General features: G+C 40.7%; 2 protein-coding genes across 5 annotated transcripts in view; both read left to right on the top strand.

The window, feature by feature from the left end:
• pde4a (phosphodiesterase 4A, cAMP-specific) overlaps nucleotides 1–11,012 on the top strand; it is a 39,740-nt gene extending 28,728 nt beyond the window's left edge. For 2 of the 3 annotated variants that reach the window (XM_041062022.1, XM_041062021.1), the window contains exons 7-15: nucleotides 2,944–3,037; nucleotides 3,167–3,360; nucleotides 3,783–3,881; nucleotides 3,981–4,145; nucleotides 4,321–4,420; nucleotides 4,685–4,839; nucleotides 4,983–5,105; nucleotides 6,447–6,629; nucleotides 6,858–11,012. In XM_041062022.1, coding sequence (XP_040917956.1) covers nucleotides 2,944–3,037; nucleotides 3,167–3,360; nucleotides 3,783–3,881; nucleotides 3,981–4,145; nucleotides 4,321–4,420; nucleotides 4,685–4,839; nucleotides 4,983–5,105; nucleotides 6,447–6,629; nucleotides 6,858–7,379 — 1,635 coding nt within the window. In that variant the 3' untranslated portion in view covers nucleotides 7,380–11,012. The remainder of the gene's footprint in view (nucleotides 1–2,943; nucleotides 3,038–3,166; nucleotides 3,361–3,782; nucleotides 3,882–3,980; nucleotides 4,146–4,320; nucleotides 4,421–4,684; nucleotides 4,840–4,982; nucleotides 5,106–6,446; nucleotides 6,630–6,857) is intronic. The other variant, XM_041062020.1, reaches the window with a different exon arrangement.
• Nucleotides 11,013–11,739: 727 nt separating this feature from the next.
• Nucleotides 11,740–18,552, top strand: prkcsh (protein kinase C substrate 80K-H). Of its 2 annotated transcripts, none has more exons than XM_041062024.1 (18): nucleotides 11,740–11,879; nucleotides 12,213–12,341; nucleotides 12,852–12,968; nucleotides 13,110–13,205; nucleotides 13,292–13,349; nucleotides 13,473–13,590; nucleotides 14,148–14,277; nucleotides 14,560–14,644; nucleotides 14,950–15,028; nucleotides 15,163–15,246; nucleotides 15,327–15,491; nucleotides 15,582–15,675; nucleotides 15,911–15,980; nucleotides 16,156–16,245; nucleotides 16,334–16,408; nucleotides 16,501–16,600; nucleotides 16,716–16,875; nucleotides 17,839–18,552. In XM_041062024.1, the coding sequence occupies exons 2-17, from the start codon at nucleotides 12,233–12,235 to the stop codon at nucleotides 16,860–16,862; spliced, it is 1,617 nt and encodes a 538-aa protein (XP_040917958.1). In that variant the 5' UTR covers nucleotides 11,740–11,879; nucleotides 12,213–12,232; the 3' UTR covers nucleotides 16,863–16,875; nucleotides 17,839–18,552. The 2 variants fall into 2 exon arrangements, with proteins under 2 accessions (XP_040917958.1, XP_040917957.1); XM_041062023.1 differs by having other exon boundaries at nucleotides 11,778–11,879; nucleotides 12,172–12,341.
• Nucleotides 18,553–22,956: the final 4,404 nt, after the last annotated feature.

Below are 22,956 nucleotides of genomic sequence, written 5' to 3'. Positions count from 1 at the left end.
CGCTCCCTCTTCCCCTCTGTTTCCCTCCATCTTCCCTCTTTCGGCTCCCATCCACCTCTACCCTGCAGTGACTGTAGATTTGGGTCAGTCTGCTCAGCAAATGGGATGAGATGTAGTCTCCACAGCAGCCGGATCCAGGGGGCTCCTGGTCTGCCCATCAGGGGGACCCTCATCTTTGGACCACACTAAGGCTGGAGCCTGACTCTGGACTGACTGGGTGGCCTGCTTTGGGGTGCTGCATGTAGGCAAGGACAGTCTGCACCAGCAGCCCCTACCCTCACCCCCTTCCCCTGTTCCTTCGCCCCATCTCGGGGCAGCCGTCACTCTGGAGTGTCCCGGCTTAACTGGCTGTGGCCTCTCCCCACACACCCGGACGACGCCCTCATGCCACTGGGGCACTCGCAGTGCCCCCACCCCGCTCCACTACCGCACCTCCTGCCTGTGCCATCGGCCCAAACCCCCCGTCACCCTCAACATGGGTGTGGTGGAGGCCATTGACCCAGCGCCATCCCCCTGCCCCTCGCCTATACCAGGGGGCTACAGGCTGCCCCGCTCCTCCAGCTACAGCCCCCTGCAGGGGAGGGCAGGGGCAGAGCTGGACCTTGGTGCGGCTGCTGGAGGGGTTCTGGAGGGGGGTGGGACGGCGGCAGAGCGCAGGACGCCCTTAGTGGACCTGTTCTGTGAGACCTGCTCCAGGCCCTGGCTCATCGGCTGGTGGGACCAGGTAGGGCTCGGAGAGCTTGCAGAGGGCAAACAAGGCCTGGCAGTGGCCATCTTGGATGGACTCTTCAAAAGTTACTGCTACATCTATGCATGCATGAACAACTCATCTTTTTGCAAACTCCACGTTCAAGCATCAGTCTGTGAATGTTATGTGTTTATAAGGGAGAATCTTATGAGATGTTGCATGGAGCTTTATGAAAAAGGCAGAATATTGGTGAGTGTGTTCCTGTACATATTTTTTACATGAATCCACTAAAGGAGAACATTGATAAAGGCACAGAGTTTATTAACTCATACCAGTGTCTCTATATTGCAGCAGCACTGTAAACAAAAAGACAATATCAGTCTCAGTCTTCATCCTTCCATACCTTGTATACATTCCTGTCTTTTGGGAATACACAGAGCTGCTTTAAAATCTAAGATGGAGGTTTGAGACTTTGTGAGAAGTAGTCCAGCCGTCTTTACTGCAGGTACATTGCAGTGTCACATAATGTCCGTTTCCATCCTCCACACCTGCGTCCCACATCCCTGTGTGTCTCTCTCTCTTGCTACCCTGAGGCTGGCCTCAATACAGACTTAAGGAAGCCAAGCGTGTTGTCAGTAAAGGACAATGCTCATTGCATTGACTGAGTAGATGTTTCCTTTTGTTTCAGTTTTCTTTAGGTGTGCCAGCATTCTGCATCCATAAACACATATGAAATTAGACATTGTGGAAGGTTTCTTTGATATGTCAGATTTGCATATGATGTGGTATCCTGGATCCTGAATCATTTTGTGCAAGTTATAGAACAGTGGAAGGTCACATTTTGCACATGTGCATTTGTATTTGTGAGGTATTCATGAACATCAGACAGTTAGAGAAGATAAGGCCCTCCTGGGTCCCTGACATATACAGGTGTATAGGTGTATGTATCTGTGGTCATGTCTGTGCAGCATTTGCATGTTTGCTTCATTAGTCAGTGTCAGAGGAAGAGTGTTGTTTGTCCTGGCACTCGGACTGGCACTGTGGAAGTGTTGGTTGGCAGCTATGACTCAGCGTTACAGCATTAGGGAAGGAAAGAACGAGGGAGAGAGGAGGAGGTTTGGGCTGAGCCTGCTGCCTAAGTGTGCCACTGGGCTTGACTAGCTTTCCTGGCTTCTGATGAGTGATTCTGCCTGACTGCTTCTACGATTTGCTGTCAGAGTACCTATTTGCTTGGCTTATCATATCACAAGTGCCTGGCTGGATGGGATGAGTGCAAAAACAGAGATAACTGAGAGGAAAAGAGTGAAAGATGGTGGGAATGCGTGAAGCGTGTGAAATGGCTGGAAGGCAAAGCGGAGCCTGTGACAGAGGAGGATTTTGGGGCTCGAGGGCAGTAGTCAAGAGTGTTGTTTACCTCAAGAGGGAGGGAGGAGCAGATTTAAGCAACAGAGAGATGTAGAGAGGAAGACAGCACAAGAGGGGAGGGCTGACCTTGGTAAAGGTCAGAGACACCTGCCTACTCCCTCAGATTGTCACCCAAGCAGCCACCGCTCTCACATCAAGCTGAAAGACTGACTGTGAGGAGGCAGTTGCCACGGCAACCTGCTCTGGTTGCCATGGAGATTGTTATGTGTGAAAGATCAGTCAGTAGGACACAGACTGAGGGGTCTTGTCCGAATCGCATTGTTACCTTCACAATGCGATTCAGTTTGTGCGACAGGGAACCATCAACCCTTCAAAAAAAAAAAATCTATATGTACAAAAAAATGACATAAAATATGAGAGAACGTTCAGGAACACTGTTTTCTCTCTGCAGGCATAATGTATTCACTTAATCACATTTGTGTCTGTACCGCGAGGACCTGCAGACTAGCTGGTCATGATTGCCACGGTAGATGTAAAGAGAACAATACATAAAAACATGTCATATTTCTGCAGCATATCAATGCACAGTAATTGAAATACAAGCACACGGGACTGGGGTATTGAACAGTATGTTCTCATCTGAGAGAAAGAAGAGGCATGATTCATAATTGATTTTCTCACCCTTTGGTGAATGAAGCCAGATTGAGGGTGATAATTTATTTTCTCATATTTGAATCGCAGGAATGTTTTGTTGTTATGCATCAGTAGAAATGGAATTTAAAGTACAATGTTAGCAATTCTGAGGGTTTACCAAACTGCATGTCTCTACGTTATCGGATATGTTAGTAACCCTTTATGCTTTTACTTACAACTGTCTGTCCTCCCCCCAGTTCAAGAGGATGTTGAACAGGGAGCTGTCCCATTTGTCAGAGATGAGTCGCTCAGGGAACCAGGTGTCAGAATACATCTCCACTACCTTTCTAGGTAAATCAAACCTGCCATCCATTTGTGACCAACCACTATAGCAAGTCCCTTATAGCTTTGACCCTAGGTCAAGCACAACCCCACCATAATTCTCCATCCTGACTGACCTTTGACTGTTGATCCTTCCAGATAAGCAGAATGAGGTGGAGATCCCATCCCCGACTTTGAGGGAGAGGGAGAAGCCCATGTGTCACATCAGCGGTGTGAAGAAGCTCACGCACAGTTCCAGCCTTTCCAACTCCACCATGCCTCGCTTCGGCGTGAAGACTGAACACGAGGACGCGTTAGCCAGGGTAAATGGATGGAAAAGCAGCCTACCAGATGCAAGTTATTGCATATACATGCACACAAATCCATAACAAGAACACAAGGATTCCTAAATGCAGACTATATGTATTTCCTGTCACTCTGATCCACATATCCTCTTAATGTACAAATATTTTCACTGTGCATATTTTTACAGACCATTTCAGCCATATCCAATAATGTGAATGCACTCTGATATTTCATGAAAACATAATTTTTGGCATTGGTCCTTCAGAATCTGAGTCAGGACGTTTTTTTTTCTAGATGCATCATGGAAAAATTATTTTGCAAAAGAGGTGAAACCAATTTCAGGCAGGAACCACAACACACCACTTAATGTCAAGTAGCCATAAACCATGATTTCATGTGATCTAACCTAACCTAACATAAACTGCTTAATTGTTCTGCTGATGTGCATTATTGTTGTCTGTGCCTTCAGGAGCTGAACGACTTGAACAAGTGGGGCCTTAATATCTTTCGTGTGGCAGAATTCTCTAATAACCGTCCCCTCAGCTGCATAATGTTTGCCATCTTCCAGGTGAGAGGGCTTTAGCAATGGATTAAACAGTAGCCCACAACATCTTATCTATCTTGACTTATCCGTGACCACAACCCCTGTGGACTTTCCCCACTGCAGGAAAGAGATCTACTGAAGACCTTTCGGATCCCTGTGGACACATTTGTCACCTATGTGATGACCCTGGAGGACCACTACCATGCCAATGTGGCCTACCACAACAGCCTCCACGCTGCAGATGTCACTCAGTCTACTCATGTACTGCTATCCACACCAGCTCTAGATGTAAATACCTCTACTGGTTTACCACTGACAAAGACACACCATCACTACAAATAACTCCTCTTGCACAGATTTTCACAAATACCAACAGTCAATACTCTACAGTAGTCAAATGCCAACCGTAAACTGCAGTTCAACTGATTGTTTTTGTCTCTCCTCTTTCGTCGCTCTCTGACAGGCTGTGTTCACTGATCTAGAGATTCTAGCTGCGTTATTTGCCGCTGCCATCCACGATGTGGACCATCCAGGAGTGTCCAACCAATTTCTCATAAACACCAGTGAGTCCAAATGAGATTAAGAAACACACAAACATAAAGTATCTAGAAAAAATGTCAGTCAGTTTTCCCTGTGTATTTGTGTTGGATTAGTGTTAGTATTTAGTGATTTGTTTATTAAAAATAACAGAAATTGCACGAAATACTAATGAATTTAAAAATACTAAGTTATTTAGACTATAAGACTATTTACTTATTTAGTGATGAAGCGATGCAGTTACTGTGTTGTGTCTTTGACTCATATGTGTTGTATGGTGCCTCCCTTAGACTCAGAGTTGGCCCTGATGTATAATGATGAGTCTGTGTTGGAGAACCATCACCTAGCTGTGGGCTTCAAGCTGCTCCATGAGGAAAACTGTGACATCTTCCAGAACCTTAGCAAGAGGCAGAGACAGAGCCTGAGGAAACTTGTTATTGATATGGTGAGAGTCGTCAACACACTTATTCTGTATCATAAAGATAACACCTGTCCTCACTTCTCATCATCTTCTCTTTAGCTCTCCCTCATCTCCTGCCACCTTGCTTTTGTTTTTTCTCTAATGCATTCAAATTCCAACCCCCCCAGGTTTTGGCAACAGATATGTCAAAACACATGAGTTTGCTGGCGGATCTCAAAACTATGGTGGAAACCAAGAAAGTGACAAGCTCTGGAGTACTGCTCCTTGACCATTACACTGATCGGATACAGGTGAGATGTCACCTTCAAGTAACTTCAATCATCAGTTTTGCAATTTAGCAGATTTTCTTAGCCTGTTATGAAAGAACTGAAGCACTGAATGAACATATTCACTTACACAATGGTTGTAGAGTTAGAGTAAAGGGATATGTAATAAGCATGGAATGGTGGTTATGGCAGGAGGCCAGGCAGAAACCCATCTCAGGTAAAGGCTTATTTATGCTTCTCTGCCAAAGTGTGGCACCTCAGCAGGATGCGGCTTGTATGTGGGAGATATGGCCTTGTCATAAATGATATGCTCCTCCTCAGAATGTCATGGCATGTAGTGGCTACGCTGAGTAAATGTAAGCCACAAGAAGCCAGGGCTTTTTTGTATTTTTTTCAACCTTTTTCCAGAGCTGGTAACATTTGTTGACAGTTAAGACAACATGGATCAGACTAAAAAAAAAAGGTTTAGCATTTTTTTCTATTTTCAGTAGCTTGGAGATTATAAGAGGTTGAACAATGCACAGACTCACTGACCTACTCTGCCTGGATGCCATCCTGAAATACATATATCTGTTCAAACTGATTTGGTGATGTGTGCCATACTAGGAAAGTCAGAGGTACAGTTAAGTTTCATCCACAAAAGCAAGAACCTTGACTTTCATTGACAGGTCTGTGGAAAGGAAGGAAAAGAATCATGCAAGGTCTTTTCCAGGCATCCAGTGTCTGTAAGAGTGTCAAGGAAGAAGATGTTGATGTTTTCTAAACTAAGAGGTCAGGAGCCAGTGAAATAGAGAGCTGTGGTTTGGTTCAGGATGGCAGTTTAAATCCTGACTGACTGGGGTCCAACAAGTTGTTCACTGATGGTTATATTTTTTGGAAAGGGATGAGAGAAATGACACTAATCCTTAGTTCTTGACATCAGGCAGGTAAAAGCTGTTCTTGAGCTTTTACACACAGCCAAGGCCAATAGTGCAAATGGTTGCTGTGTTAAAAGGTAAAAGTTTAAGAATCTTGTCGTGGCAAGAAGAGAGAAAGAAATTAAGCCAAAGTCAACATGGTAAGGAGTGTTGTTTTTTTTTTTTTTTTTTTTTAGCTTTTCGAATAAGCTTTCCTGTCAAAGTAGGTGTCAAAATTGTGAGCAGAAATGAAGGAGAAAGGAGCAGGTGGAGAGGTGTTGGAAAAGAAGACAAAAATTGAGAAGGCTTCCTAATTTCAGAGGGAGAGGTGGGATTTTTGGAGTTATACTAGCAAGGGGGACAGAGTAGATTAGACGCAAATGATCCTCATACATGTCTAAATTCAGGGTGGTGTAGGGTGTTTGCAATATTGCCTATACAGCAGTGAGTGAAATGTGTGTTTTTGCAGGTGTTGAGGAACATGGTGCATTGTGCTGACCTGAGCAATCCTACGAAACCCCTGGCTGTGTATCGACAATGGACGGAGAGAATCATGGAGGAGTTCTTCAGGCAGGGAGATAAAGAGAGGGAGCGAGGGATGGAGATCAGTCCCATGTGCGATAAACACACTGCATCTGTGGAAAAGAGCCAGGTAAATGATCAGCACTGAAATATACACTTGCACAGAAATGATTCTGTACACAACTGGATACTTGTTAATGCTGTAGGTGGGGTGATAACTACAGTGCAGATAGAGATCTGTCATCTCTGATCACAGTAGTCATCCTCGTACATTTTTAATGCTGATTTGCAGGAAGTGAAATGACACCACTGTGCTGGTTCATATGATGTCAGTCATACTCTTCTTCTCTTAATGCAGGTGGGCTTTATTGACTACATTGTCCACCCACTGTGGGAGACATGGGGGGACCTGGTGCACCCTGACGCCCAGGACATCTTGGACACTCTGGAGGACAACAGGGACTGGTACCAGAGCACTATCCCTCAAAGCCCCTCGCCGCCTCCTGTGGGCCAGGACAAGGATCTAAACGCCTGCATAGACAAGTTTCAGTTTGAGCTCACCCTCGAAGACAGCTCTCAGAGAGATCGGGGAGACGAGGGTGACAATCCTACACCGAACCATGTGGCACGGGACTGCAGTCAGGGGGAGGAAGAGGAGGAGGGTAAGAAGGAGGAAGAGGAAGACATAATGGCTGAGGAGGAAAATGAGGACATAATAGAAGAGGAAGATGAGGTGGCAATGGAGGAGGAGGAGGTGGAGGAGGAGCAGGAGGAGGAGCTGAAAGCTCAGCTGGAGGTGAGATCTGAAAAGGAGAGACTTTCTGACACAAGTCCTGTAGAGGAAGAGGAAGATTCTTCTTCACAAGCTGAAGATACATGAGTTCTGCTCCTGTATCTCCCTCCTCACTTGCACACATTATCTTGTTCATCCTTTCAATGGCCAAACCAAGAACAAATAAGACTGCAATGACAATACAGACCTTTAAATATATTTTTCAAAAAGGGAATAAATTAAAATCGCTTAAAGAGAAGTTAATTACACAGCAACTGTAGATTTGGAGTGGTGACGAGTCCTTCGACTGATTTCACAATGAACTTTAGACTGAGAGGAATTTAGAAGAGCATTAACAATGGGCAATTGAAGACAGCGTAGCACTCTGGGACTGGAATGCACACACATAAACACACACAAAGTGACACACAAACACATAAGAAAGGGAGAAACAAGCAGGAGTCAGTCATGTAGAACACACCAATGCAATGTGTGTACATGCATGCATCCATCATGCAGTATAATTGCAGTCCATATGTACCTTCTCCTCACACATACACACACACACACACACACACACACACACACACACACACACTCACACACACACACACACTTGACTGTATGTTTGTATGTGTGCATTTACATGAGGGACATTGATCAATGAATCTCTTTGGAAAAAGCCATCTCTTAATGGAGTATTAACTAGTGTTCAGTCAGTATTAGTAATCCATGTTCGTTAGAATCTCAACAGAAACTGTTCTCCTCAGAAAAGCTACAGTCCGAGTGACTTTTTTTCCATTTCTGTCGGAAAGAAAACTAAGAAAATCCACAGAGTTGGAGGAGCAGAGAGGAAGAACGCGAAGGAAAGGAAGATGCTGCGATGAAGGGGCCGCCAGGTCCCATACCCCTTTTCCCTTTACGAGGAGAGTGCTACTGGTGCAAGATGGCTCTGTGCCTTTCTGAAACACCAGCTTCCTGAATGGAGCTGTCGTGAAGCAATGCATTGTGGGACAGGAGTGTCTGAATTTGTTATCATTTTTGATTGTCTCTTGTTGAAGATCTCTCTTTACTGTTCATGGTATTGTGGTGTGTATCTCACACGTACAGTTTCTGTGGTGATATGTTTTAAGCTGTAAGTCTTCCTTTGTTGCTCTTATAATAACTCAGAACTCTAGATGCAGAGCAATCACTACCACCACCACAACCACCAGTGGACTCTTTCCAGCTTATGGTTTTTTTCTTATTAGAATGATTTTTTTAAACTTTCTGAGAATAAGCCATGTGATGCTTTGAAGCATAAGTTTTGCCTATTTTCTATTTAACAGTTGCTAAATAAGTTATGAGGGGATACAGAATTATTTCATCAGCAGAACAAATTTTCACTCGCCATCTCACACCCACTTGCACTGTGTGTTTATGTCTCCTCATACTCAACAGTTCTCACCAAAGTAAAGGACGAGAAACTTCAGTGGGTGAAGTGATTTGAAGGAACACAGATGAATAAGGAAATCAGGGAGGCAGAATGTCAGGGGGAAGAAGAGCGACTTGGCCAAAAGGAGGTCTGGCAGTCCCTAATCATCCTTGTTATGTTCGATGCTTTTTTGCCTTAATGTCAGATGCAGGATACATACCTGCCAGTATGTAGATTTATAAGATATATAATAGATATCCTAGTATATTTATATCGCGTCTGTATGCTTATTTCTGTGAGTATCAGTGTGTCTATACACAATGTATCCAGCATTGCATTTGGAGGGGGAAACGGAAACATTGCTGCCAATTAGTTGTTTTGTTGTTTCTGTGTTTGGACCAACATAAAGAATGTGTTGTTTTTTTGTTAATTTTTTGTTTTTGTTTTTGTTTTGTTTTTTTAAATCAGGACGGTAAAATCACTATCTTATAGCTGCCTGGAGGCATGCAGAGAAATTAGCAATTGGAGTTAAGATTTTGCAGGCGATGAGAATGAATAACGATGTCCTTTGTTTGAATCTGACCAGATATTGATTTGCTGACACGGTGGAGTTGATGCGTGTGTGTTTGTTTGCGTGGCTGTTTGTGTGGTTGTGAGTAAGCGAGTGAGTAACAGAAAGAGAGGGCAGGATGCTAAAGATGTTGTCATATGTGTCGTTCACTCACTGGCATCACCACATCTCGTTGAATGGTGTTTAGGATCCGATCAGCACAGCTTAAATAGGTCACAGTTTGTTTAGATGTTTGTTTTTCACAGGGTAAAAAAAATATAATAATAATAAAATAAAAGAACATGAGTGTGGTTCTTTTGAAGGTAAGAGCAAGTTTCTGCAGGTCAGTAACTGAGCTTATCTGAAGACACCACAGCTCGGTGCAACAGAAGCCTGTGTGTTTGACCTGCTCTGTCAAGGGATGGAGCAGAGCTGCGGGGCCACCACACAGGCTTTGATCTGGTGGAATGGGAATCCAGGATTATTATTGCAGTTACTTAAATAAAAGATTCCCATATGCATCGGCCTTTTACTTTGAAGATGTTGCTTTGTTTTTGTGGCTTCTTGTTCTCTCATAAGCTATAAAAACATTAATATTTAATTGCCATACAAACACAATACTGTAGCAATTGTTTCTTATTAAGAAAATTATTCAATTGATTGATTGCTGCCATTCTTTTTAAATGATGAAAAGAAAACCATGGGAAGTGTTTTCTTTGAACAGTTTGTGTACAGTTTATTTTTATATCATTCTGGTGGATGGTCTGGAAAATGAATCATGTGTTGATGATATAGCTATAAGCATTACCACTCTTGTACATAATGTAATATTGGATTGTAAATTAGAAATTTATCCAAGTCATAATGATTGACAAATAACCACTTGAGGTTGTTAAGTGAACCACTGAAGCACTACAGGCCACATCCTCACCTTTTCATTCTCTGATTATATTTTTTTGCTCACTCGTGCTAACGTTCTGTCACCTTTTTTAATTGTGCACATTTATTGTTAAAATCAAATATATTTGTACCAGCACTTTATTTCGTCAGGTTTTGAGGCAGACAGTGTGTTTCAGGTAGTGTGCAGTTTGTGCTGGTGGTTTGGTCATTGGCAGTCAACTTGTTGATTATATCCCACTGGGCCAAATCACAAAACCTCATTGTGCAGTAGTCAATGTTAACCCCTTTCTAGAGGCATAATCAAACAAACTAGTCACTCTCTATTAAATGTCCATGTGAGATTGAACTTATTTGACTGATGAAGTCAAATGTAGGCTGATGTAGTCACATAGGATGTGGCACATTCAAAGAAAATACATGTGTCTTTATCTAACTTGGCTATTTCTAGTACTATCACCATCTCTGTTTCTTAGTAATTTTAATCACTAGCCTGATAGCCTCAATGTCCGTCCCATGGTGGCCTAACTAGCTGGTTCCCATTGGGGTTGCTGTCAGGTTACTTTGTCACAGACTGACTCCCTCTGAGAATAATTCTCTGGGCTTTAATTCATGTGTTTGTTCACAAATAAGAAAGATTATTCAAGGGAAAAAACAACATGAAATGATTGTAATATTTGTAAATGATCTTGCTGTAATGTGTAAAATGTGTCCGAGTTATTTTTTATTATATTATTTTTATGAAAGTTTTTCCTCTTGACAGAGCTGAGGTGTCATTTTGTGAATAAATGCATTTAATAAGCAAACATCTATATATAAAACAATATTATAGTATATCAGTATATTTTTCTTTTATTTCACTGTTCAGTACTGTAAAGTGTGTTAAAAATACAAATAAAGTAAGATTTTTATATTAAATGCAACACCATTGTCATGTTTGCTGTTATTACAGTTTGTCAGTATTTTATTTGTTTGTATGTATAGTTTGCATTAATGCTATTCATTCATTAGTCCAGGCGCTGGTAGTGTAAATGTATTCCTAACTGTAGCAAGACTGGCAAGACTGTATTATTAAATGGATATTGCAGACAACGCTCCTTGGTCCTCAGGGGTTTTGCAAGTCCCAGCTGGTTTCAAGCCTTAATGCTCTGTTGTGTAGAGGGGACCTCTATTTGGGCTCACTGCTTGCTCCAATATGGGTTTGTATCCACATGCACATACCCACAGAACACAGAAAACTACTGTCTTTGACAAGAAGATCTAGGGGTCCTGCAACAGAGGCTATTGCTTTTTGAAAGCACACTCACTTAACGTTTAGAGTTTTCACACAGTATTGTACATTTGAAGGATAATGGCAGTTTTAAAATAGCATGTGTCTACTACGTTATTTATAAAGTCTATAGTTTGTTTTTCTATAATGTTAAATAATGTGTGTAAATAACAGTTTAGACATTCACTTGTCTAGCTCTGACATGAGATGGCTGCATCCTCACCTACACCCACAATCCTCCGCTTCAGACAGGTGCCAGTGTTCTCCGCCAATCAGAAGCTCTAAAACAACCGTTGTCCAATCAGAGTGAAACAAGACAGAGAGGGGGTGGTGTGGACGCATGCGCTTTGGTGCTACGGAACTAGGCGGTGTAAATCAATGACTAGTGATCGTTAGCCATTAGCTTGTACTCTCAAGAAGAAAAACTTACAAGGTCTTCTTCGTCTCTGTCTGTCGTGTTAACCCTGCACGCTCGAGGTATTGTGTTGTTAATATAGCAAAATACGTGTAGTTGGTATTTCTGCTTCGGTGTTTGTTTATGGTTTGTTTGTGGCTAACGTGTTAGGTAAAGTTAGCATTCATTTGTTAGCTCTGTGCTAACTACCAAGAAGTCGTCGCATTCTGTCGAGCGACGTGACAACAAATGTACATGTATGATGTTGTATTGCCGTTAGTATACCATTATGAGACCTGTCGCTGCATGTCTGCGATGGTCACAGTCTTGTATTCTTGTTCTTGTAATCATCTGAAAAATGTTTGTGATTGACGGGCGGTTCCGGTGCATCTAAATCTCCCTAAATTCGTACTCAGTGTGGAGCTGCACCATAAGGATGTCCTGTCAGTACCACTACCATCTCCTCCCCCTCCTTCTGCTGCCGCTGCTGGGTGTAGGAGTCTCTGCGGTTGAAGTTCAACGCCCCCGCGGTGTCCCTTTATCAAGTAAGCATTTATAGTCCACGAGTACACTCACAGTTGTATGCAAAAGTTCGGTCACCGCTGGGCAAATGTCATGTTTCGTTGGTTTTTGAAGTGAAAATAGGCAAGGACAACCCCTGTAGCAAACAGAGATGAAAAAAATGAGCCTGTCTTGGGATTGTGTGGCAGTCAGTGGCACAGGAAACATTGCACGGATAGAGGGAAGAATGGATTCTTGTAAATATCAACAAATTCTTGGTTCGGGTGTCCTTCCTTTAGTTTTTAACTTCATCACACTAAAACCAACAGTGCATTAACATTTGAGGAAAGGCTAATTTTTGAGCCTGTTTGTTTGCAGTGGCTGTGCTCACTTCTTCTCACTTCAAAAATCAGCAGAATGTGTAATATGCTCAGAGGTGCCCAATGTTTAGTGTACATCTGTAAAGTTGTTGAATGAAAGTTCAGTATCAGTTCTCTGTAGTTTTGGAGCTGTCATGTCATTGACTTGTTTCCTTTGTTACCCCACCTCGACAGAACGGCAGTTCTATGAAGAGGACAAGCCCTTTACTTGCCTGGATGGCTCCCGCACTATTCCTTTTGACAGAGTGAATGATGATTACTGTGACTGCCAGGATGGCTCAGATGAGCCAGGTATGTAAATCCTGCATGGTGGAGACTCCTGTGCTACAGTGCACTGAATTAAATTGGTTACTGATGAATGCATAGGAGGTCTACTTAGTCAGTATAATTCTCTCATCTGTTTTGTGTATCTAATAACACATTTATTTGCAGGAACTGCTGCTTGTCCCAACGGTAGCTTCCACTGCACCAATGCAGGTTTCCAACCGGCCTTCATCCCCTCCTCCCGCATTAATGACGGAATATGTGGTATGAATTTTAAACTGTGCAGACTATTTCTTTTCAGGTGTGTTGCATGGTCAGGACTTTGTGTAACATCTTTGTTTGCTTTACAGACTGCTGTGACACAACAGACGAGTACAACAGTGGTGCTGCCTGTCAGAACACCTGCAGGTGGGGATGTTTTTGGATTATGACTCTAATCTCCATCGAGCCTAAAAGTGTGCTATACAAAATGTTTCCAGAAAATATTAAATGGTTTGTTTTTGTTGGGTAATTTTCATGTGTGATTTGCAGGGAGCTGGGTCGCCAACAGAGGGAGAACCTGCAGAAGATGGCAGAGATCGCTAAGGAGGGCTTTCTGCTTAAACAACAACTTATCCAGGAGGCCAAGAGGGGCCTAGAGGATAAAAAGGTGTGAATGACAAGAAAACCATTGCTATTTATTTATGTAACAATCAAGATCTAGAGCTCTGAAACATGGATTATCACTGTGTAAAATATTTTTATGCAGACACTGAAGACATTTGAAGTGGTCTGCACCAACTATTGTATATCTAGCTATCACACATTTGTTTTGTTTTTTACACGCAGAAAAAACTGAAGGCAGTTGTGGGAGTGACCTTTTGTTGAGAACATTCTGCTCACTCACTCAGAATGAGCCTGGTTCTCATCCATGAACTAGATGCATCTGATGTCTTGTGTAAATAAACAAACAAGAAGCTAATTTTAGAGAAACAAAAGATTCCAGGTTTGCCAAGTTGACAGTGAGGTTATTAGTGGCACACTGCTGTTACTTGTTCCTGCTGCCTTTGTGAACCGTGTTGCATTACCTCTCAGTATGAGCTGTATTTGCATCTGACGGTTGCTTTCTGTAGATGTTAATGCGTTGCTTCATGTATTGAATGTACTTTCAGTTATTGCGTAAATCTTATTTGGTTAAATTTCTTTTGTTTTAATTTGTGTCAATAGGCCAAACTTGTAGATGTTCAGGCCAGTAAGAAGGATCTGGAAGACAAGGTGGAGGCTCTGAGAACTGTAAAGGAGACTGCAGAGCAGCCAGAGAAAGAAGCTAAAGAGCGCCATCTGAAGGCCTGGGAAGGTAAATTAAGATGTGAAAGTGCATCACCATCTACTGTTTGTACAGGACACCACAGAGCATCTCACTACAAATAGTACTGTCTACTTTATCAGCATTTTTAGAGTTAGGCTTAGTTGCCTGGATGCCACACGAACTAGTAGGAGTAGAACTAGTAAGACTTCTCTGATGCAAAACCCCTGACCAGAAGTTTGAATTCTGTCAAAAGGAGCATTGTATAGACGTACATGTGTGATCAGAATCACAGATAACTTGGCACATAGTAAAATTGTATTTTTGTTTCAGAACAAAAAGCTGTCATTCGCATGGAGAAGGACAAGGCTAGAATGGCTGCGATGTTTCTTGAACTGGACGACGATGCAGATGGCTTGTGAGTGTCAGCACCCTCCAGAATTATTAGCAACCATAAGATTTACAGTGAAGCTCACCAGGGACAACTTTAAAAGCAAAGTTAAAAGTTTTAAATCTGGAACCATGTTTAAGTTATGTTATTGATCTGTACCTTATTTACTGGGAATCCAAAATGCTGCCATCCAGCATTATAACTGGGTTGTGTACTAAAGACAGCACTGAGAATAGATTATTGCTCTCCAAAGAGACTGTATATCCATGCCTTTCTTATCTACAATTGAGATGACGATAACTTAGCGAAGGATGCACTTTTGTTTGTCTCAGTGTCTCAGTGGCTGAACTTCTGTCCCATTCTGAGCTTGATCCAGATTCAGATGGTTCATTCACAGAGGCAGAGGCTCAGGTAAATGTTTTCTTTTTGTGCTGTACCTGTAAAAGTACTGCTGTTGTAGTTATCAAATGCAGATGTTTTAAAAACACAACATCTTAAGAACCTGAACCAAATTCAAATGTGAGTATTATCTTTGGTTTGTTTAGGGATTATTGGGAGGAGTGGACAAAGTGGACACGGCAGCATTTGAGGCTGTTTGGAATAACATCAAAGAAAAATACATATCAGAGGTAACAACCTGTTAAGTGTCTCAGTAAACTCCACGTGTAAAAGCCTCTGCTCCTCTAATGTGTGACTTTCTTGGCATCAGGCCGCCGCAGACACCACAGCACCGGTGGAGACCCCACAGGAGGGGATGAAGGAGCCAGTCTCTGACAATGACTCTGAGCAGTACCCTGAAGATGACATCCCAGAGGATGAAGACGAGGATGAGGAGGAGGATGAAGACGATGACCCGGATGATGTGGACTATAAGGTAAACTCTCTGATTTTCTCCATCAAACTTATACTGGGTGACTCTCATGTTTATTTTAGTGAGTCATTCTTGTCTTTGTTTGATATGCAGACCCCTCCTACGACGCCGAGTCAAGAAAAGAAAGATGACGATGATGAGGGGACTATGCCACCTTATGACCAAGAAACGCAGACCCTCATTGATGGTAAGTGTGTGTGTATAAGACGGAATGATTCAGCCAGTCCTCAGCTATGAGTAAGTGAGTCATGCTGAAAAATACCAGGGATAAAAAAACACAGATGTGACTGCACATCTATTAGTTTGAATTTTAATGTGCTGTCTTAAAACTCATGCTCATTTTCGTAGAACAAATAAATGTTTGTCAGGAGAACAGAGTGGTGTTGCTTTTAAATGACAGAGGTATATTGCTTGATTCTCAGCTGCTCAGAAAGCCAGGGACGAGTTTGATGAGGCTGAGAGAGGTCTGCGGGAAGTGGACGATCAGATCAGGTAAGTTGCCAGCCTTAATGTAGATGAGCTTTGCCAATAATGCAATCAGTGTTTGTTACCATAAGTGCAGTCTAACTTTCAGCACCAATAATGGATGATTTTGTTGCACCACTTATTTGCTGAAGACTGTAAAATACAAAAAAGATTACACGTTGGGTTTGCTTTTGGTTTTCAGGAACCTTGAGAAGGAAATTTCCTTTGACTTCGGACCCAGTGCTGAGTTTGGCTATCTCTACAGCCAGTGTTATGAGTTAACTACTAGCGAGTATGTGCACACTTTGACTTTTATTCCTTAATTATTATTAGGTAAAAGTTCCTACTTCTGAAGGTCTAAGTTCATCTTTTGCTTTCAGGTACATCTACAGGCTCTGTCCATTCAACAGAGTATCCCAGAAACCCAAGTATGGTGGATCTGAAACTAACCTAGGGTAAGGGAATGTCTATGTTGTTTCTGTGCGTTTCCAGTGTTTTTGAAGCACACTTGACTCATGTCGTACTTTTTCCACTTTTTTTTCTGTAGAACATGGGGGAAATGGGCTGGTCCTGAGGATAACATCTATTCTGTGATGAAGTATGAGCATGGAACAGGATGCTGGCAAGGCCCTAACAGGTCCACCACAGTGAGTCTCAGCCACTCGGCCCTGACTTGGTCTTTTCTGCACTTTTGATTTTACTCCCTGTGATTTTTTTCTCTTTGGACAAAGTGTGAGAAAATCAATAAACTTTGCCATTCAGGTTAAGTTAACATGTGGAAAGGAGACCGTTGTGACATCTACATCAGAGCCCAGTCGCTGTGAGTATCTGATGGAGTTCACCACCCCTGCTATCTGTCAGGAGCCCCGGAGCCTGGATCTGGAGCCTCATGGGCATGAAGAGCTTTAGGTCTACTTTATTTGTGAGTAACACTAACTTTTCTGTGTTTGTTGCCAAACCTCCATGATAATCTGAGACATAATCTCACACCATATTGTGTAGTGCACAAATGAATTTCTGCAGGATCATATCTGTCCTGTTTAGGATATCAAATTGAGGAGTCATGTTTTTGACCATAAAGATACTGCTTTTTACTGATCTCCATTTCTACATGGTGCTTACTCAAAACTAAAAAAAAAACACAGTGAGAAACAGTTAGACCTGCATAATGTGAAGGTTTAGTGTTTCAGCATTTTGTTGTCAAGAAAATCCCCTGCATTGTTACAGCTTCAACTTCATTTGAGTTCATTGTAGCTGTTAAGAGGATTAAGACTTGATGGTTTGAACGGTAAGAATTTAACAGTGCAGTTTAGGAGACAAATCTAAACAGCTGTCTATTGTGGCACCTGTTTCTTGGATGCATTTTCAGTATATATCAGTAATATTTTGGTGTATTCTTTTGCCTTACTGGTTCATTATTGCATCCATCCTATACTACAGACATCTTATCTAATGTTTATATTATATTTATATTTTATTGCCCTTATGTTTAGATTTCATTGCCCTTATGTTTAGATTTCATTGCCCTTATGCTTAGATTTCATTCTTGTTCACGTCTTGCTCTTGATGGCTTAAACTGGGACCTGAGTACTAATTTCGTACCATAACATGTAAATGTCCTGGTATGACAATAAAGTTCCTTGATCCTCTAAACCTGTTCAAACATTTTGATCTGGTTACAGGTAAGGCAATAGCTTGCAATATAATGTGTGTCGCAAAAGCTGCTTGAAGTGCTCAAGTGGATCCATCACTGGTGTAAATGCTTATTCCTCGGAAACCAAACCTGCAGGGATTAATCGCACCTAAATTGTTCTTCCCCTTTAACAACTGGGAAGTCATGACTTAAACAAACAAGCCGTTGAAATGACGGTGTATGCTTTTGCAGGTTTTTCCAGAGGGACCACACAGTCACTGCAGCAACATGACGTTGCCATGCAGTGAGCGGCACCACCTCGGCGTCACTTAATAATCAAGAATGATGGAAATTCCGATGAGTTATGTTGTCTACACTTCAAGCTTCTAGTGCTACCTGTTGTGTTGATTTTCTGAATTGTGTCAAACGTAGTGTCATTCCACTGTTTTGAAATAAAGTTCTTTTATCATATTCCAAACAATTGTCCATTTTGCTATCACTAATTTCCCCATGTTGAATTACCACTACATTTAATTGTAGTACTAATTGAATACACTTCTGAAATATGAATTCCAGAAAATAATGTTAAGAAGACCTGCGGTTTAAAAAAAAAATACAAAAAACTGAACAAAAAGTTGATTTAAATCAGTGACATATTCTTCTGTCTTTTATGCTCACATACCATTTAGCGTCAAATGTCTGCATTCTCATCAAGCGACCTATTGCATAACTAACTCGAGAGCATTCAGAAACGTGGTATCAAAACAAAATTCTAATCTTATGTTGATGTTGATTTCTTAAAACATGGCAAGTAATATGGTTTTGACAGTCAATAAAAAGCAAGTCACTCATATTTGTAACTTTTATTTTTTTCTGGCATGTAAAGTACAAATAATTAAACAATTCCATGAAAAAGTCTTCAAGCGTCTTCAGCTGAAATCCCAGTAATAAATATCCTAGACTAAACTGAAAGGTTTTTTTTTTCTTTGTTAAATTTTGACATTGTTCATTTGGTCATGTTTGGAAGTATGAGATTTTGTTTTTCTTCCACTGATATTGGTGTCAGCAGAACTGTTTTGATCATTTTCACCTTTGATTTGTTCTACCATTCCAGGAAAATGTAAGAAAAACATCACTAAGTTACTGCGTCCCCTCTTCTAAATAAATAGACACAAAATACAGTTGGTTGAGAAACAGAAGGACCACTCACCCCTTTACTACCCTAGAGACTCCCAAGAAAACCTTCCTGCAGCTTTTCTGAGCTCTGTTATATTTTGCCAGAGCTCCAGGCTGGGTTTCCAAAGAACGTCTTTGTTTCAGTAGCACAAATTGATATTGATACAGATGATCTCAATATTACAATGCTTTTACAGATACCGAACCCTTAATATCCTTTTTTTTTTTTTTTAAATAATCAACCCGTTAGCGTAAACAGGAAAGCATCTTGAGAGCATGTCAAACCCAGGACATCTCCTCTGTTACTGGCTAAATGCTGGACCTTCAAATGGACCAAAGCCTCACTACAGGGGGCTGTCCCATGTCTCAGGGGTTCACAGAGTGGTTGAAAAAACAAGACTGTGATTAGATTAAATAATTAAAAGATTTTCATTTAACAAGACAAACAGAACACAGGCAGTAAAGGCATAACATCTAGCACACAGCATGTATGTTTATACACTTCAATTAGTTAAATATAGCAGTGCATTCTTTGACTATGGAGAACGTTTCCAAATCGTACTTCTAAAGCTGTTTTTCTATTTGTCCCCCTTTTAAGAAACGAAATGGTGTAACCACAATTTTGGCAAACTTAAAATCTTTTAAACTTGCAAATATAATGAAATAAACCATAAATATACACAAAACATACTTTATACGAGGCAATAATAATAATCATAATAAATAGTTTTTAAGTTAACAATAAGTTAAAACTACAAGCTTAAAGTCGCCCAAATAATACAAGTTTGTTGGCGCTATTTTGAATTTTTTCTGTTTAAATTATTTTATGTTGCAACAAAAGCTACCACAGACTTTTACAAACACAATTGAACACAGTTTGATTGAAATAAAAAAATCTAACTAAGTCTAAAATCTGCATACACTGTAAAAACTGCAACTAATTAAATAATGGAAGAAAAAATAACAAACTGTACCCAATCAATGCAACCAAACATAATCTTTGACCCATGTGTGTTCTCTATGGCAACATCAACAACACAAATACGCTAATTTAACAAGTGAGTCTTGATATGTAAATGAAATCAATAAATTACAGGAAAAAAATGATATTTGAAATTGACATGGGCTAAAACTGATGATATATTAGACAGTATTCCTTTCAAGGTCATTGAGAATTGCTCTATTAAGTCAGCCAAATATGCAGTTTGTTTGAGCTTGCATGGTCAGAGCACAAATTAGGGGCTGAGGAAGTGATTATGGAAATTTATAGATCAGAGCTCTCATTTCTTGTTTGATTTTCTTAATGAATCTGTTCATTTTTATGTTTTTTTGTCCGAACTTTTGCTCCTTTCACTATTCCGCAGACCTTTTCAGTGTGACGTTTAATTTCTTTTTTAAAAAATATATATCATTTGTTCTCAGTCAATATAAAAACAAAGCACATTGCACTTACTGTTCCATAGGAAAGTTTTTTTGTCTTTTTAAATGATTATTGTTGTTGCTCAAGCAGTGTAGTACTGTTTCCTGCCATGGTCCTTCGCTCTCTACTGTACATTGGGTGTAGGTTTTTGTATAGACTGTGTATGAGAGGTCGTTCCGGGCTGTGGGTTTGGTTTGTGGGTTGACTGTACTACATCGGACATGGCTGGGTAAACAACTCCAGCTGCAGTTCAACACGGCCTGTTATCTCGGTTGTTCCTAACGTCTATCACTGGTCTCATCAAGTGCTCAGTCCTACTCTGCTATCTCTTGAAAATTGCTCGACCCAAAATAGCTAGATTAGTCCTTTACGTGGTCAGCTCTGGACACACCAGCGACAATCATTCAGAGTATTTCGGGATGAAACAGTATGAGTGAGATTGAAAGATGCCATTATTTGAAGTTGTGCATTGTTATTGGTTTCAAAGGATTAAATTGGCAACAAGACAAAGCAGATGATATAAATGTTGGGGGAAGTACATTATATGGATGCATACGATTTTTCCTTTGTCAAGAGGTGAATTGATTCATCATCATTTAGTTTTGATATGCCTTTTTTTTATCATTCGGTGTCTGCATGAAATGTGTGCAAATAGGAATGCTTGCAACTGTTTCATGTTAGAATTTGTTTTAGTGGTTTTAGGACTTACAAATGCAAACTGATATGCGCAACTTAGATTTTCAAAAGTAATGATAACTGAAATTGTAGAGGGTCCTTATTCAATAAACAACATAGATTTGTACAGCAATTACTCAGGGAATAATATAGTTAGTCTTAATTATCCTTCTTGGTACTGACTTGCAAAGCAATTCTTTGGCAAAAATCAAATCTATCTAATCATAAAGAATCATGCTCAATGTTCAGTATTAATTGGCGGAACTGTTTGAGTCTGCATTTTACCTTTTTTTTTTTTTAATTTGCAAGCAGCTATTCAGTTTTTCAGCTGGGCAATGAGCTGGTCTCACTGCAGCTTTGTCTGGGATTCTCAAGTCAAAGAACTTCACTTCACTGCACCATCAATGAAGCAACACTGTACACAACTTCAGGACAAGAGATGAGAGTGTGTCTAAGCACTCAAAAGGTATAGATGTATCTGTCAGGTTACACCCCCAACTGTTTAATTTTACTTTTTTTTTTTTTTTTTACATCAAATTTGTTTTTGTTAAGTTTGTTTCAATCGTTTTGATATGGTTGAATGGTTAGGTCTGTATGAGATACAATGTTCCTTCGCCCCCTCCCTAAATCCCCACCCATACACCGCATGCTTGTTCCCCCTTGCTCTGCAAAGATCAGAGGGTTTAAAATAAAGCCATGCGATGTCCCAATTTTTCCAAGCTTAAGAATCTGTAAAAATTCAGCACAAGGTCTTGTTCTTTTGTATGTATAAAAATAGATTTATCTCTAATGTAATCCTTTCAAAGAGATCGTCCTCTTTGGCTAACACAGCGTCATTTAGAAAAGCAAAAGCAAAATGTCTTGAATATAGTTGACCTTATTTCATCTATTATCTGTGCAGATGTCTTGATATTGAAAGACATTAGCTCTCCCCGTGGTAAATCTTAAGTCTGGTCTGTAGCAGACAGGTTGGCCTTAATGTTTCATCAGGTTACCATAAATAATTTTCATGCAGTTGGGTTGGGGATATTTTGAGAAATGCTGTTTTTTGTGGTAGTGCCAAACAGATCTGAAGCAAATAAATAAATACCTTTCTGTTAAAAACAGAAGTAAAATTATGACACTTATTTGCAGGCTTGATGTTGTACAGTCATCTTTTTAGAGGGCAGGAGTTCAAAGTTTTTGGGAAGCTTTTAAGAGAATAGAGGGGTTTTAAATATAACTGAGGCGCATTTGGGAAAAGCTGGAGGAACAGAAAATCTTCCTCCGTGGAGGATCAGTGATAATTTTAAAATTGCCAGATATCATTGCTCACACATGTGACTCTAAGTCAGCTTTAAATGTTCAGCCATTAGGGACTGCAGTCCTCTTAATCTGCTCTATGCATGTTGTTACTGTAGAGCTCGTGTATTCTGCTGAAGTGCAAAACTTTGACCTCATTTACTCAGGGAGCTTCTATCTGTGCACTAGACTGAAGAATAATACCGGTGCTCTTGAGTTTTTGCTCATATCTGTGTTATTTCTCTGCAGACCCGCTGAGTTCATTGTTCAGTCCATGGGTGTGTTGTTTGACATTTTTTGTCAGTGTTACTTTTTGCTGCTACTTGGGCCATAATCATATTGAAATGATCAAATCTTCTGCCTTTGTTTATACAAATCTGAAGAAATAACCTCTCTTAAGTACAGTAACATTCAAAATCAAAGCTTGTAAGCTAGACCGAGATAATTTGGTTGCCTTGTTTCCATTTTCTCTTGATGTCTTGACACAGGGGTCAGTTAAAGGGATCTCACACCAAATCATGGCTGACAAAGCCCTGCTGAGTAAAATGGCCTGTGGATAATGTAAAATACGGGTGCAATAAAAACGATGATGCAAAAAGTGAAAAAACACCGGTATTTTCCTTTGACGTGGCTGTGTTATGGTGAAACGGTTTTCCCCTCGCAATCATCACTCTCTTGCCCAAAAGAGAATTACTAATGAACACTGTCACCATGTGAGCACTGCCACTCTAAATTAGAAGGAAATACAGGAACTTTATTTGTTTTTGTGGACTAAATATGTGGATATCTCCTAGTTACTGAACTGTGTTTTGGTGATA

This window comes from Toxotes jaculatrix, chromosome 18 (genome assembly GCF_017976425.1).
Source record: "Toxotes jaculatrix isolate fToxJac2 chromosome 18, fToxJac2.pri, whole genome shotgun sequence".
Classification (NCBI taxonomy): domain Eukaryota; kingdom Metazoa; phylum Chordata; class Actinopteri; family Toxotidae; genus Toxotes; species Toxotes jaculatrix.
This window is presented reverse-complemented; position numbering and strand designations above follow the sequence as displayed.

Coding starts and splice junctions, on each gene's coding strand:
- prkcsh (XM_041062024.1), top strand. CDS start 12,233: ATGTCCTGTCAGTACCACTACCATCTCCTCCCCCTCCTTCTGCTGCCG. Junction 14,278..14,559: donor CCATCTGAAGGCCTGGGAAG/GTAAATTAAGAT, acceptor TTTTTGTTTCAG/AACAAAAAGCTGTCATTCGC. Junction 15,676..15,910: donor AACGCAGACCCTCATTGATG/GTAAGTGTGTGT, acceptor CTTGATTCTCAG/CTGCTCAGAAAGCCAGGGAC.